This window comes from Sardina pilchardus, chromosome 5 (assembly GCF_963854185.1).
Source record: "Sardina pilchardus chromosome 5, fSarPil1.1, whole genome shotgun sequence".
NCBI lineage: Eukaryota > Metazoa > Chordata > Actinopteri > Clupeiformes > Clupeidae > Sardina > Sardina pilchardus.
Window position 1 is genome coordinate 35163687 of NC_084998.1, and position 17577 is coordinate 35181263.

General features: G+C 40.7%; 1 protein-coding gene across 1 annotated transcript in view; it reads right to left on the minus strand.

The window, feature by feature from the left end:
* Positions 1-344: 344 nt before the first annotated feature.
* LOC134079682 (basal body-orientation factor 1-like) overlaps positions 345-17577 on the minus strand; it is a 60109-nt gene continuing 42876 nt past the window's right edge. The window contains exons 10-12 of the mRNA XM_062535770.1: positions 10814-10918; positions 4864-4923; positions 345-567 (exon numbers count right to left, since the gene is read on the minus strand). Coding sequence (XP_062391754.1) covers positions 477-567; positions 4864-4923; positions 10814-10918 — 256 coding nt within the window. The 3' untranslated portion in view covers positions 345-476. The remainder of the gene's footprint in view (positions 568-4863; positions 4924-10813; positions 10919-17577) is intronic.

The following is a 17577-nucleotide window of genomic DNA, read 5'->3' on the forward strand; positions in this document are numbered from 1 at the left end:
ACATAAAAGTTTAAAATGTTACCCTATCTACCAGTATAGCATTATGTTATGTTTTTAATGCAATAGTACACCATTTTCAAGACCCAAAATTACTGATTTAATGACTTCTGAAATTGTCAAACAAAGATTTCCTGATTCTTCAGGTTCTAAGGATTCCAAAAATATATCGTTTTCATAATCCCCCAAAACATTTAACAAATGAATTGGCCTGAACATTGCTTGCGGTCATTACAACAATTTGCTGTTTCGGCGTCCTCACCCCGAGACCACATTTCACAGGTGTGCAAACTGTATGGAAAGTTACGGTAAGAAAACAATGTACAGTATTTTTAGTATGCCTTTTTTATTATTATTTTCATCTCTATGTTAATTTCCAAAATGTTCATGGAAGCAATTCAGGGGAATTTTTAAGATGTAATCATGATGTAGGATGTTGACTTTCTGTTCTCGAGGTATGAATCCATTCAATCCGCAAATCAAGAGGTGTGAAGATCCGGAATATCAGCAGTCTGGTTTGGTACAGGGGCCTGGGTGATGAAGGTGTGGTGGGAAAACTCATCTGCAATGCTGCAAATAATCATATGGATAATGAAATTAAGGACTTAATATGACAAAAAAAAGCAACCTCTACAGAGAGCTTGTTTGGTTTTACCACTTCATAGCACAAATCACACCTAACAGTAGGCCTACTAACCTGTTTGATTTGCACTGAGCTCAATGAGCATCAAACAGGCTAATAGGCCTACTGGAAAAAGCACCATGCTAATCTCTAGCTATGGTGAAGGGTATGTGACGATGTGGGGCTATTTTAATTCCAACGGCCATGGGAACTTTATCAGGATGCATAATATCCTGGATCCATGAAATAGCTGGCCTTTAAAAATAAAAATCTGCCTGCCCCTATGTTAACCCTATGAGTTAAATTCCCATAGAGTTACAAATACTTCCTTGTGTACTTTGCGGTTTTATTTTTACTCATTCTTTTTAATTAAGATATTAAGATCAATTGTCAATTGATTATTTTATATTCCTCTTTTTAGGCAACTTTAGCATGGTATCAAATACATTTTCTCCCCACTGTATGTCTTATTTGAACTTTTAACATAATAAACGTAAAAGTTATTTAAAGTCTGCTACTCCCAGACAACCCCTACTCCTGACATAATGGCTCCGAATAAAAATTGCGTCGGAGGCCGCAACAGATCCGTAAAATATATTCTTGCCATGCTTAAATGCCTTTTTTCCTTATAGCTCTATGAAAATTAATCTCTGGTCATTCATTTTTGGATGATTGTAGATAGTTGTGTAGCTCTGCTGCACTCAGTCTGTGGAATGCTCTCCCTGACTATTTAACAGGGGAGCTACACCAGATGCATAACTGAAGCGTTCCGTTCGCGAATCCATTTTAGAAGATGGGTCTATTTTTTTCGAATGTACGTGCCACTGTTGCGTCTGGTGTAGCTACTTCCATTGACTACAGTGATAATTAACTGCTGCGACCGGCTGCAACCTACGCGTCACGAACGGAACGCTTCAGTTACGCATCTGGTGTAGCTCCCCTGTAAGGGCACCACAGACTGTGGATTCTTTTTAAAAAAGGCCTGAAAAAAAAACTAATCTTTTTAGAAAAGCTTTTAGCTAAGATAATTTTTTATCTGTTTTTATGTGCTGCTTTTTAGCTTATTTTAAGAGATTGAGAATAAAAAATAGATGTAACCCCTGGTTTAGTCATGATCTAGGTGAGATTATTTCTCAAAGAAACAAAGCTTGGGCATTAGCAAGATCCTCTGGTAATGCTGAAGATTGGCAAACCTTCAGACAGCTTAGAAATTCATGCACTTACTTGGTGAAAAGGGCTAAATCTACCTATTATTTGAAAAATCTGTCTGACTGTGGTAGCAATCCAGCAAAATTCTGGAAAGTGATTAAGTCACTTAAAGGTGTTTCTTCAACCACTCTTCCTCAACAAATTATGCTGGATTCTAAAGTGGTAAATGAGAAAATGGAGATTTGTAATGCTTTTAATAACCACTTTATCAAATGTGGTACTCTGTTTGATCAACAAAATAGTGTTGTAGAGACTAAAGTTAATCTCAGTGTCACTAGTCCTGAAAAAGAGAGGATTTTATTTTCAAGTAGGCCTAATAACCCTTCCTTCTCATTCAGTCCATTAAGCCAATCTGAGGTTCTCTATGGATTGTGTAATTTCAAGTGTATGAAGAGTTCTCTGGGTGCTGATCAGTTAGACCCACATCTCTTAAAGATTGCAGCCCCTGTCATTGCTGAACCTTTGACTCACATCTTTAATTTAACATTCAGCTCTGGTTCTATTCCAGAAGTCTGGAAATCAGCCCTAGTGACCCCTTTACACAAAGGAGGAGACACAAATGATTTGAATAACTATAGGCCAATCTCCAAGCTCCCATGTTTAGCAAAGATGTTAGAATCCTTTGTAAATGACCAGCTTCGTTCATTTTTGTCATCTTATTCTGTATTAAGTCCTTATCAATCTGGTTTCAGAGCTGGCCACAGCACAATTACAGCAGCAACTGCTGTAATGAATGATATAGCTTCTGTTGTTGACAGTAAGAATCACTGTGCCGCTTTGTTTATTGATTTGTCAAAGGCTTTTGACACTGTTAATCACAGGTTACTTCTAAAGAAAATGTCCTCTTTGGGTCTAGATGAAGTTTCATTTACATGGTTTCAAAACTACCTCTCTAATAGAACACAGTGGGTAGACATGTCAGGTTCTATCTCAGAACCATTGAGACTAAATAATGGTGTCCCGCAGGGATCAATTTTGGGGCCACTGTTGTTTACATTGTATATAAATGACATCTGTGCTTCAATGGAAAATTGTAAAGTGCATTTCTATGCTGATGACACAATCCTTTATGCCTATGCACCATCTGTAGAGCAAGCAGTGTCATATCTTCAATGTGCATTTGATTGTGTGCAGAAGTCTTTAAATGATCTTAAACTGGTTCTAAATGAAGCTAAAACTAAATGTATGATCTTTACTAGATCTAGAAAGTGTGACCTTGATGCCTATAACATTAGTTCCTTAAATGGGACAAAAATTGAGCAAGTTTCTCAATATAAATATCTTGGCATATGGCTAGACAATAAACTTTCATTTAAAACTCATGTGCTTGATCTTACAAAAAAAGTAAAAATTAAATTAGGTGCACTTTACAGGATTAGGTCCTGTTTCTCTTTAGAAAGCAGAATGACCATCATTCAAGCAACCATACTGTCAGTCCTAGACTATGGTGACATTGTGTATATGCATGCAGCTCCTTCCACTCTGAAATTACTTGATGCAGTTTACCACAGTTCACTACGTTTTATAACTGGTGATGGGTTTAGAACTCATCACTGCACACTATATGAAAATGTAGGATGGACTTCCCTTTATGATAGGAGGGAAAGGCACTGCCTCCTTTTTGTTTATAAGGCATTACTGGGAAAGTTGCCTCCTTACCTAACTTCTCTTCTGAATATGAAATCAATCTGCCACAATACACGTTCACAGGGTTTTATATCTCTTCAAACTCCTCAAATTAAATCAGAATTTGGTAAATTAGCTTTTACATTTTTTGCATCTAATAAATGGAACAAATTCCAAGAATTATTCAAATTAGATAGGTTTGTGTCACTAGACCATTTCAAAGGTATGATTGATGATATGGCTGTTGTAAAATGTTCTTGCTTTGACTAATATTTAGACCTTTTATTTTATTATTATTATTATTATTATTATTATTATTATTATTTATACATACTTTTCCCTCTTCTCTTCTCTCTGTTTTTATTATTATTGCTTTATAAATTGTTTATGTATTATTTGTCTTATTCTTGTTTTATTATTTTGATTATTGTTGTTATATGTTTTGTGACTCAGGGCATTGCTGTAAAAGAGCTTGATGCTCAGTCAATTTTCCCTGAATAAAAAACGGTTGATGATGATGATGATGATGATTTTATATGCTAGTTTTAATCGAATTATGTTCTTTTATTGTGTGTGTGCATTGTAGCACTTTGAGATCATTGACTTGATGTAAAGTGCATTATAAATAAAATGTATTATTGTTATTATTATTATTATTATTGTGTGATATGTATTTATCCTACATTTCCTGTAGACTACACCAAAGATCCTTCATTACTGACAAGATAGAGCAACATAATGCATCTCTATGGAAGCAAAATTCTAACAGTTCCTGTCTGCTTAAAGAGGCGTGTCGCAAAGACGTCATAGTGGGATATCGATCTCTGTCAGATTGGCAAGCAGTTCAATTCAAATTTAACGTCACTTCCTAGGTCTGCCTAAAGGGGGATTTCGCCCCCTCCCCTTTGCCGAAAACAGAACGCAGACAGAAATGGTCGAACGTTTGCGCCTCTCGCTCCGCTTTAACCCTCTCTGACTACACCATCAGCTTTCTTGACAATAAAACACTTCACAGATGCTAAGCATCACCATTCTCCACAACCATGAAGATCTAATGAAAAACGATCATTGATTTTTTGCTTCCTCTGGAAAATGTCTGCAACATTTTTTCATTTTTCCACTTGGAGGGAGGTCCGGGGCCTTTTCAGGCCCTTTGAGGCAGTCAGCTATACCTTGAGATTTAGACTCCAGAGGGTTAATATTGTGTTGGTGTAATCTCTCTTGTAAAATCTTGTAATCTCGGCTTTGTTGAAAATGAGGACTACCCTCAATGAATTCCCAATAAATAAATAAATTAATAAATCAAGCAATGGTTGAATGAATAAATTAATGATTTTGATAATCAAAGAATGTTTCCAGATTTAGGTTGATTTGACATGAAATAACAAATCCGGATTGATAGATCTTACCCCGTAGCACTGTTGCTTTGGTCCTGTTCACTTAAAGCTTTCAACATCTGGGCTGGTTTTCTGTTAAGGAGCAAGAGCAGTTACAGTGGAAACATATGGTCAGTTTATACAAGAAAGATTCACAATGGAACTGTTGGTTCAAAACATAATCCAAGTCCAAAACTAAACATATCAAGAGGTACCATTTCAATATTTTCTTAGGGCTGTGGTCAATGCTCACTGTCGGCATCTGGCACAAGTGATGCTTAACGTGTCAAATGTCAGTAATGTAATCCACTTTTAATGGAGCAAAGCCCATTGGTGCCATCTGACATGTGTCTGACATCAACAAAGTTGTTAAGTAAAAAGTAGAAATTTGTTCTCTGTTGAGCGTTGTAACCTGTACATATGTTTTGTACACATGATATTGTCCTAATTGAATGAGAGGGGATAATGATTGAGAAATATATACTGTATTTACTTTCCTTCTTAAATAATGTCGGGATAAGCCTTTATTTTTAATTTAATGTGTATGAAATTATCTCCTATCTGAGATTTCTGTGTAAAACGACAATATATATATTTATATATATTTTGTTTCAACCACCTGGTAGCCTACCTGTAATGAGTCACGTGAGTTACACCTGTCTTTGATTTAGAGAAGCGGGAAGAGTAGTGAGTCATTCAGTTTGGTAAAGGGAATGTTTACCATAAACACGTTAAGAAGCTCTTAACGCTAAAATCTTCTTTGGAGCGCTCTTAAGAACGCTGTGAAAGAAGAACGCATTTCCCAGAGTCGCTCTTAGCTTAAGAAGATCTTTCACTAAGAAGGAAATGTCAGATCGAGCTGACCTACTCTTAACACCTTCTTAGCGATCAAATGCACAGTGATTATAGCCTGCCGCTAGGGGCACCTAGATTTCTAGGCTTTAGTGATCAAGCTGCATCAGGAAAATGTATATCCTCCATTTTTTTAAACAATAAAACAATTTTCAATGTTGCAATGAACTCGTGGCTGTGGACCACTGGCGCAAGAAACATAGACAAAAATTATATTGAATTACACATTTAAGTGTTCAACACATCTGCATATGAGTTTATAGTACTTCACATATAAAAAAACATCAACAACCCTGTGGCATTTCACAGAGGAAACAGATGTAATTGAACTCAGCTGAACCTAATCCAGTGAGGCTTCACCTGCTACTCTAGGCGTTGTCAAAGTCCGCTATGTAAAAGTCCGGTTTACATAATGCATGCGTGCACCCCACTCGCAGGCCACATGGGCTGGAGGGTTACATCTTCTCGGATATATTAAAGTAGACTAGCCTACATCACATGCTTACTACCGCACTATCTATAAGAGAGATGGGATGCGTCTTGCATGAGTTAATATATGAATGGCCTGAGCTAATAAAAAAATAGGCATAGGCTATATTGATAATCATCCTGTTTGATCAGTTAGTTTGAGTTTTTTGGCAGACTATACTGTAGGTGTAAGGAGCCGCGACCGCACAGCCCAGGCTGAAGAAGTGCCGCAAGGGCGCAGCAAATTATCTTCAGAAACAATAATTAAGCTCATGATATTCACAACGGCCCGAAACGTTAACGGTCCACCGGGAATCCTCCCGAATCTCCCGATTAGCCACCCGGGCCTGCACACACACACACACACGCACGCACGCACGCACACACGCACACACGATACATGCGTAGCCTAATTGCACCTGTAGGGGGACCACGGGGCGCTGCGTGTGACTTGTGCGCTTATAAAGGGGTGGGTGATCGATTTGCCTGGCATTGATTCAGTTTCAGCACCACCGAGGTGAACAGCTCTCGTTAAGAGCTTCTTTTGAAGCTTCTTTGGCTTGATCTTAAGGTTCTCCTAAGAAGGCAGTTAAGAACGCTTTTGGGAAACACCCGTATCTTAGCGCTCCTTCTTAGCGATTCCTTCTTTGGAGCCTTCTTAAGTCCTTAAGAAAGATCGCATTTGGGAAACGCGGCCAATGTTTGTTGTGCGAAAATGTAGTAACGATTCTCCCGCTGGAGTGAATACTGTCTGGGGAGAAGGAGAAAAGCAGCGGGACCTTTGGGAACATACAGGCCTTCGGTGTGGTGAGCCAGCGGTGTTTTTTTTCTATGTTGAAGGCCTACAGTTTATTTTTGTGGATTTTTGACAATTGGACAATTGGATACTTTTCTGTTTCAAGGAGCGACTTTTCCGTGAGACTTTGTGCGCACCTGGAGAGGTAGCGCTTTATATGACTTTTGGTTGGAGATTTGAAACTACAGGTGCACTTTGTATGTGCGAGCTTGGACAGAGCTTTATTTTCTGTTGTTTGGGGTGGGAGTCATTTAGTTAATATTGTGGGTTTGTTGTTGAATGTATGTATGTATGAACTCGGTTCATTGAAAGCTGTAACACAACGTAACGTTATCACTAAACAAGCTGTCATCTAAACGCAACTGGTTTCCGAATTATTTCTTTCTTGGTTTAGTAGCTTTCATGTCTTAAATATAAGTCTGAATTGTTACAGCGTCAAATCCATAGACTCAAATATCGCCACTATAGCTGTTGGCTTTAAGGTTGCCCTTCCCATCTGTCCTACAAGCCATGTAAAACTATATGCCCTGTCCACAGTCACAACTGACCCCAGGTCTCCCACTACAAGCAGAAAAAAACAAGTTTAGCTGATTGACATTTCTACAATTCAATTTCAATTTGTTTTTACTCTTCTCATGGTTGATTGCTTTTTATTGGTGATCAATGCAGCCTATTTCTATGTAAGTTATTGCCTTTGGAAATTCATTCATGCAGGTAAAGGTTAATTGTGGCTACATGTGAGAATAGAGGACATTATACCTTTGGTAATGCTAATGGAAACTACAACTACAACATCAAATACTCTATGACACTCCTTTGGTAATGCTAATGTGAACTAGAACTACAACATCAAATACTCTATGACACTCCGTTCCAGTAAAGACTAAAAGCTATTTTAGCTGCCTGCTGTCTCTAAAGTTTAATACTCATCATAGTGCATTTAAACAACAATTAAATAGAGCCATATTTCCAGGAGAATTATCATTTTAACATTACCGTAAATCCTCAAATTAAGGCCGGGATTCTATTTATCAGGCATGCAAACTGGTCAGGGGTGAAAAAGGTGAGAAGAGTGCGCGTTAAACTGTAGGTACAGACTAGGCTACTGATCAGGGTCCTGTAACTCGACAATCAAATGTAAATTTACGTTACGCCTGGCTTATAAACTCGTAAATCATAATGATCCGGGTGTAACTGAAACTTGTCGCAAGTCACACACATAACTCAAACGGTTACGTGCGGTCTGAAGCAGTCGCAACTTTTTTTGGCTACGTTACTAGCGAATCATTTGAGTTACATAGGCTATATTTTCAAGATGGGCTTACGATATGGGCAGTGAGCACTGCAGTGTGCTTCGAGTTACAGCAGGGCCCACGTTTCTTAAAGACAACATTATCATGTCAATCAACTGTGTCTCTGGACAAAACAAACCAGCCCACTCTATGAACATTTAATTCAACTGCCGCTTAGCCTTTGATATACTGATGAAGTCTGCTTATTTGCTTCACCTTTTCCCGATCTAGATGGTTCAAACTGCACGTATTCTTCATCAAAAGAACTCGTTATGTCTACATTTTTGTCTAATTTCGCTAACTTTCATAACATTAGAGGAAAACAACCTATTGTACGTTGCTACACTAATCTCAGCGTCTTTTTCTAATAGAAGTTGAAAGTTTCAACTTGCCAACCTGTGAAATCCCTCGGCATCTCTCCTAGGACCACTATTCCACCTGACATCTCAGACGCATCTGCGCTCACAACAGGAAGGCTATACTTGGCGTGCGCGTTCTGTTCGCGTTGCGTCTTTGTCAACAATTACCAATGTTTATTAAACGCATAGGGGCTACATTCACGCATCCGTTGCTGATCAGACATGTTTTAAATGCGGCTCTAGAAACACCTCAAGATGCGGTAGCGCCCCCCCCCCCCTACATATTTTCTCATTGGATCTGCACGAATCATGTAAGTCACCAATTTTTTATTCAAAACGGCAAATTTCGCCGAAAGGTGAGGAGTTTGCCTGCCTGATTTATAGCCGGGCCTCCGATAATAGCCGGGGGGCATGGTCCATATAATAAAGGCCGATCCCCAAATATAAGCCGGGGTAATAATTGGCAACGAAACGTTGTTTACACCAGTGGTTCTAAACCTCGTTGGCCTTGATCTCGGCGAATATCTGATCTCACAAACAGTCTGAGGGGGTAGTTATCCGCGAACATACAGTGTACGTGAGTTTGATTAAGGCAACAATGCAATTACAGTTAGAATATAATATTAGCGCCGAATCAATATAATTTAACTGTAAAAATATGTTCACCATGAACGTCAGCTGTTTGCCAGATTTGAATGCACCTTTTTTTTTCAGCGTGAGCGCAGAGAAGCCAGCTTCACATAAACTAAAAGGTAAAAGCATTTTGATTGAATGGGGACCAAGGACAGGATATTTGTACACAACCCTGTGCCAGAACTGAGGGAGAGTTAACTCTGAAAACTTTTTATTTTTACTTTCTATTGACTGACCATCTCAATACCAATGTTTTTCAACTCCAAGACTTAAAGGGGCCTGTCCCAAGGAGAAAAAGTATTAGCTTACCTGAACAGAAACTGAACAGTCCAACCAGTAGAGTATGATAAACTTAGCCTGCTACTTTCCTTACAATATTTTGAGGCTTCAACCAGACAGCTGAATTTAAAGCGTAAGTTTGGCGGAAAATGAAAATAAAGCTATTTTCTGAATGAAAACACATCAACTAAGCCGTGGAGGAAGTAATTTTCGCTCATCACGCAGTACAGAGCTAGCACTGGCAGGACCTACAGCCCAAAATCGCAAACAGTGGGTTAGCATTGGGCTTTCAGCCATGCGCTTTCAAAATCGCATTTTTAAACCACTAACATTGCTCAAAACAGCGGCAAACCTCGTCAGAAGCTTGCTCTAGGTGTCTACACATAAAACGAACCACCAACAACTTGGCTCACGAACCCGACGTTTATAAAAGAAGACTGTTATGAACACTAACCCCTTCCAGTTCCTCACGAAGGAAAGTCCACAAGCTCTCGTGTGAGATCTCGCGAGACATTTCTGTGCTTCAGACGGTGTTGCGGTCTCGAATTGATTCCACGTGTATACAGACTATTCCAAAGTTTACAGACTGATTGGTGCTTCGTTTTATGTGTAGACACCTAGAGCAAGCTGCTGACGAGGTTTGCCGCTGTTTTGAGCAATGTTAGTGGTTTAAAAATGCGATTTTGAAAGCGCATGGCTGAAAGCCCAATGCTAACCCACTGTTTGCGATTTTGGGCTGTAGGTCCTGCCAGTGCTAGCTCTGTACTGCGTGATGAGCGAAAATTACTTCCTCCACGGCTTAGTTGATGTATTTTCATTCAGAAAATAGCTTTATTTTCATTTTCCGCCAAACTTACGCTTTAAGAGGTGGAGTTATAATATGAATAGTAGGCCTAGGCCATAATCTGCATAAAGATTGCTGTTATGAATATCAGAAATGTCAGTATATAGAATGTAGGCCTATAATAGAGTAATAATTCATAATTACATAATGTGTGTGTGTTTCAAATAAAGACAAGCTTTACATCTTGTTAAAAAATCATTCACATTATATGGCAGGAGAGCGATAAAATATGGGTGCACCTACATTTTGTGCCCCCCCCCCCCAGACCAAGACGGGCGACCACCACACATTGCCTTCTAATCTGTGGGAAACACTGTACGTGCTTAGAAAAGCGCCACGTTTTATTTTGTCTCGCTATGTCTCGTAGTTACCTACTCGTGTATTTGTATTTTTTATAGGGAAATCAGGAATACGCTTCTAAAAATCCACTTTAATCATACATCTTAAATATACTTATTACCTGTATTTGAGACTGTTCATTTTGGCAAACAGAAGCCGGAGGACCTTTTCTTTCTGTTCCCAGGTGAGCTCAGCAATGTCCACTTTTGTGCTTTGCATGTTTGTCCTTCAAAAAAACAAAAAATACAGGCTTCCATGTAATATTCAATTAAAGGGAATTTAAAACAGGAGATGGCTAGCGGTTGAAAGCGGGTTTAGCCTACAGTCTAATTGGTTCTCATAATTCCCATTATGCCTGCCCTTAGGGCTCTATTTTGATTTATTCACTGATTCATTGCCGCTACTCTGATCGAATAATATTACAGAACTATATAGCAATGTAAACGTGTTTTACCTGCTAGGCAGCAGCTTAGCTACATAATACAGATTCGCTGGCAGGTATTTATAATGTTTTTTGCCTCAAAAATAAAAATCTGCGAATTTAAGGATTTCAACCACAGGCTGTGAAGCTGTCTCTTTCATGGAGGAAACTCATGCTAAAACAGAACTCTGTAGTCACAAATTTGTTGGTATGAATATGTGCTGTAGTATGTGATTTCTCCAGTGTAAAGGAAATATACATCTTAGAAACGTTGTAAAAGCATTGTATAAATAAGCTCCATGGTTGTTTTTTTTTTTTTTGTTTTGTTTTGTTTTGTTTGTTTTGTTTTGTATTTTTTAAGAACTTTTGAAGATATTTCTAGAAATCTAGTAGTCTAGCAACTCTCCGTTTGACTTGGAAGCTGGGCTATGGCAGTGATCACCGAACCAATCACATCATGTATAGAGTCAGTGGGTGGGTTTAACATAATGATGACTAACATGCGACCAGAAGTTGCGACTGTTAAGCATCCTGCTACTTGAAGACAAGGATATGATTTGTTTAGCGCTATCCTATTGCGTGGAGAGGGAATTTGAAAGACAACCGTTTATCCCACCGTGAGTTTCTAGATCCTACATCTTGATGTGGGTCTAGCTTGCTAGGCTAGATATTTCCCATAAATGAGTGGAAATGTCCCATTGAAAATTAAAAGTGGAACGTTTGTGACTTTAAACTACTGTCATCGTAATAGCCGATTAGCTGCTGCACCTGTGTTCTCAACACCAATCTCTCTGTGTGGTGCTCATTGGTAATGTTAGTAAGGATACATCCTGTGCCGTTTTGTTGTTAAATTTAGATTTACGGTGACCTCTAGTGGTCAAAAGCAAATGCAGTATAGCGTTTTGTGCCTGCGGTGTTTCCGTAGATAGTTCAATAACATTGATGAGTTACTATACTTAATTACGTAATTGTAAACAAAGACGTTCTTCTTATGTGGAACCTTTTGTATGGACTTAAGTTCGTTTTGAATGTGTATTTTATGTAGAATATGCTAACTGTTAGCAGCTCAATGTAATTCACCATTCATATTAGCCGTAAGCTAATCCCTCCGTGTATGTAATGAAGTTGTGATTGCGTATGCCTTATTGATGTCATTTCAACAAGTAACTAAGCTATACTTTGTATGTATGTTTAGTTTTACAGTGTTTCCAAGTACAGACTTAAAAGGAACATCAGCGTCTGTCTTGGGGAAACTGTTGTCTATCTGCCCAGCAAGTGTAGCCGGCTAGCAACCTCACACACACGAGCGGGGGCAGAACAGTAAAAAGGCAACTCTTCTGACGGCCATTAACCATCGGTTCTGTAAGTAGAAAACAACAACGCAATCATCATTACACAGAGAAACGAAGAAATGGATTTTGAAGAACTAGAGACAAGGTCACAAATATCCAACTGCTCAAGAACCAGTAAACACTCTAGCTAATTCCCTCGCAGTAAAAGCCCGGGCTAAAGCAGAAGCTGCGCAGGCTGAGCTGGCGTTTGCTAAACGAGAGGCTGAGCTATTAAAACAACAATCTATACTACACGCCAGTTTGCATGAACTGAAACTAGAAAAGGCAGCAGCAGCCGCAATCACTGAAGCTGAACGATTAGAAGCAGCTGCGGAAGAGGAATATGAACTGTTTAGCCCATTACAGCCCGTTAAAACCAACATGCTGCCTCAGACCCCCTCTGAATTTTATGTTGAAAGTGCTACAGTGCAGACCCCTGCTCAACATCCAGGTCACCAGTCCTATCAGAGTTTAAGTCTAACAGCCAGCACATTAGCCACAGTCTCACCACCCGATGCAAAGCCACCTACAACTCCACACACACACCAGTGCACCAATCTAACATGGACAGCGGTGAAGTGAGGAGCTGTGAGAACGAAGGTGATACAACATCGAGTGAAATCAGTGACTATGAGTTTCTTGAATTGGCTCGACGACACTTGTGCAGAGGCGAAATTGCCTGGAAGTCGAATCCGGTCACTAGTACTGTAAATGCACACAGTAAACCAAACAGTTACAAAGAAGTCCCCCACAAAATCAGACACATCAGCAATGATTACAAGCCTCCCTTGCCATATCCAGTGCATCCACTCCCTATGTATGACCCAAGCCCATCCAATACTACAGCTACAACAGACCTAGGGAAGTACCTGATTCGACGTGGGCTGGTGAGTTCAGGCCTGCTAAAGTTTGATGACAAGCCGGAGAATTACTGGGCCTGGAAAGCATCTTTCCTCAGCTCTACTGAAGACTTAAAGCTCTCTGCTAGAGAGGAGCTTGATCTGCTATGGCTTGGTACATCATCGTCTGAACAAGCAAAAAGAATAAGAGCAGTACACATTCAAAATGCACCAACAGGCCTTAATATGTTGTGGCAAAGGCTGGAAGATGTGTATGGCTCACCGGAGGTGATTGAAAATGCTCTCCTCAAAAAGGTTGAAGATTTAGCGTATCTCAACACCTCCCGTGGAGTCAGCCCGATTGTCCAGAAGCTTCCACACAACCTACAAGAAAAGTGGATTACTGTAGGATCACGTTACAAAGAACAACACAAGGTGTCCTACCCTCCCTTTATAGTCTTTGTAAACTTTGTCATCGAACAAGCAAAAACACGCGACGACCCCAGCTTTGCCAGCATAACGGGAGCATGGTGTGCCACCAAGACAGAAAAAATTGTTTTCCAGTCATCCAGTCAGTATGCGAGAACATCGTTGCTGTAAGAAAGACTGAAGTCTCAACAAGTAGTAGTGACAGTGGCAGCACAACAGCCATCAGCAGAGATGATGATCCTGACAAGCAGTGCCCACTACATAACAAGCCTCATCCACTGAGAAAGTGCTGCAGCTTCAGAAACAAAACACTGGATGAACGGAAAGCTTATCTGAAGGAGAAGCACATCTGTTTCAGGTGTTGTGCATCATCTAACCATCTCGCCAAAGACTGTGACAAGCCTGTGCAGTGCAAAGAGTGCAACAGCAACAGACATCCCTCAGCGCTACACCCTGGTGCCGCCTCATGGAAAACTGAGGCCCATGTGAGTACTGCAGATCATGGCGGGGAGCAGCAGCAGCAGCTGGAGGTTGTTCCGTCTGTAACATCCAAATGCACGGAAATCTGTGGGAGTGTGAACACTTCAAAATCATGCTCCAAGATCTGTCTTGTTCTGGTGTATCTGGCAGGGCAAAGAGACCAAGCTATGAAGACCTATGCTATTCTTGACGAGCAAAGCAACAAGTCACTCGGCAGAACAGAATTCTTTGAGCATTTCGGAGTCAAAGGAGCAGGAGCAGATACACTCTGAAGACATGCTCAGGGGTGGTCGAGACTGCCGGCCGACGCACCAGCAACTTCATCGTGGAATCATTGGATGGCAACGCTCACATTCCCCTGCCTACTCTAATTGAGTGTGACATGCTGCCAGACGACCGGTCTGAAATACCATCACCAGAGGTAGCCAGACACCATCCTCATCTTAAGCACCTTGCAGACAAAATCCCAGCCCTGGATCCAGATGCTTCAATTTGACTTCTCCTTGGGCGAGACTTAATCCAGGTGCACAAAGTACGAGAACAATGCAGTGGACTTCCCAACGCACCGTTCGCCCAGCGTCTCGATCTTGGATGGGTAATAATAGGAGACGTGTGTCTGGGAAGAACACACAAAGCCACCGGCGTCAGTGTCTTCAGGACCAGTCTGTTAACAAGCGGGCGCCATTCCTTCCTCAGTCCATGCACCAGCAGGTTAATAGTAAAGGAAAAGATCGACAACCCTGTGTAACGGGGGGAACGTGCATGTATTAAAAAACCTTGTAACTTAATAAAACTTGACTTTTATAAAAGTATTCTCGTGTTGTGTGTGTGCCTCAAGGGTCTGCTTTTCCAGCCTGCATACCGTTACACCTGTACCACCCCAGGGGTGCGTTTCCCGATAACGATGGATAGACACTCTTACGAGGGTTTTCTACGATTCATCTTAAGATCAATCGTTAGGATTTGCCGACTGTTTCCCGAACATGCTCGTAGTGTGAACGCGCGTGCACTGCTCTTAAGATGCTCTTAAGGGAGCTGTCCACGATAAAAGTTCTGAAATATCCCCTAATTTGATGGTGATGTCAAGTGACTGCACGTCACAGCTAAGCCACCGTCTTCGGATCTATAGCCTACATTAATTAACATCAATACGAAAATAGAAAACCTTTGACATCTGCATGTAAGCATTCCAATTATACTTTTTATTATTCAACATTAGATTGTTGCCCCGTTTTTATGTTTGTTGGAAGATATGTAACAGGCTTCCGCTAGCTTACTCTTCTCGTTTATGCGAGTTCTTTGCTTGTTCTCCTACTTGTGAGAGCACGGTGTGCTGTGCAATAATGTTTCGAGGTGTCACTTAAGCAGACGTTTGAATAAAGAGGTTGATAAGAAAATTAGGAAATGTGTAGGCTTAAATAACATACTAAAGCCCTATTCGCACGGGATTAGTATTACCTGTGGACCTCTGGTCATTTTCAAATTATCACCCCACCTCTGTGTTACTTGCAGCGCATTCGCACGGGATAAGCAAAGTCTGTAAATAACTCTATTTTCACTGACATTACACCCGGATATGTCGTATGCTAACGTCCGAAAACAACGCAGAAAGTAGAAAAGATATGCAATTGCAATGGCAATCACTGAGATGCAGATTCGCACGGGATTAGTATTATCACCGGACGTCTGTGTTTGGCGAAATACAGTAGGTAATTTGCGGTGGAATTTTCACTTTACAAATTACAGACATGGCACATTCGCACGGGACTAAGATCTCAGGCATTCTCCGCAATTATCACAAATCACCAAAGGTCCACAGGTAATACTAATCCCGTGCGAATAGGGCTTAATACTAATAACACAATATATTTTGACGCAGCACAGACAGTCACATATTCCTTTCTCTGTTTCTACCTCATAAGCCTAATAAAAATAGAAAAATAAAAGGCTACACAAAAAGATAATGGCAAACTTTTCTGGCAACGTCTCGTTTCATATAGGCTATTCTTGTTTTAATAACATCATTATGTACATTGAATGAATGCTATTTTGCACGCTAAAATCTGAATCATCACAAGTAAATACAATAAAGAATGGTAACGTAAGTTGGATCATTATATTCTTAGTTGTAATCCCCCTGCATGTCCTGCTGGTGACTCCACTGAGGCATAGCGTTAAGACGCTCTTAGTCAGTAACGAGAACTCTGGATCACTCCTATATCTAGGAGTGTTTTCACGATGCTCTTAAGCTACGATGGTTTCGGGAAACAGTCGGCAAACCTTAAGACGGTCGTAAGAGGGACTTTACGATCATCGTAGGCTTACGATGCTTTCGGGAAACGCACCCCAGATATCTCCAAGTGTGTCTTATGCAGCCAGTCTCAGCTATGAAGTAGACAGCTTGGGCAGAAATGTGTTTCAAAGAACACAGCATGATGACAAGCTTGGCATGTCCATTGAAGATGAGCTTTTCCTTGACATCATGGACAAAGAGGTCTACATGGACGAAGCAAATTGCTGGGTAGCACCGCTGCCTTTCAGGTCGAACAGGCCTCGTCTACCCAACAACAGACAACATGCTGTCAACCGTCTCACATCCCTGCTCCGCATGCTAGAGAAGAAACAAGGCATGAAAGAACACTTCTTCCGTTTCATGCAAGCAATGTTCCAATCCGATCAAGCAGAGCCCGCCCCAGCGCTAACTTCAGAACAGGAACGGTGGTACCTACCAATATTCGGTGTCTATCACCCACAGAAAAAAGACCAGATATGTGTGGTGTTCGATTCCAGTGCCAAGCACGAAGGCCTGTCTCTCAATGATGTCCTTCTTAAAGGGCCTGACATGAAAAACACACTGCTGGGGGTCCTCATGCGTTTTCGCAAAGAGCCTGTAGCGATTTCAGCTGATGTCCAACAGATGTTCTACTGCTTCATCGTCCGTGAAGACCATCACGATTTCCTGAGGTTCCTGTGGTTTGATGGTATACCGCATAAAAGTGCATGTTTTTGGAGACTCTCCTTCCCCTGCGGTAGCTATCTACGGCCTGAGACGAGCAGCCCTGCATGGAGAAAAAGAACACAGTGTTGAACCTAAACAATTCATCATGAGAAACTTCTATGTCAACGATGGACTCACCTCATTCCCTACTGACAACGAAGCCATCTCTATCCTGAAAAGAACAAAAGAAATGTTAGCAGAGTCAAGTATTAAATTACACAAAATAGCCTCTAACAGCCGTGCAGTGATGGATGCCTTTCCCCCTGAAGAGCCAAAACCTGGTGGATTTGGAGCTAACTGTAGACCCCTTACCACAACAACGCAGTCTAGGACTTACCTGGAACTTACAGTCTGACACATTCACCTTCAGTGTGTCTAGAGAGAAGA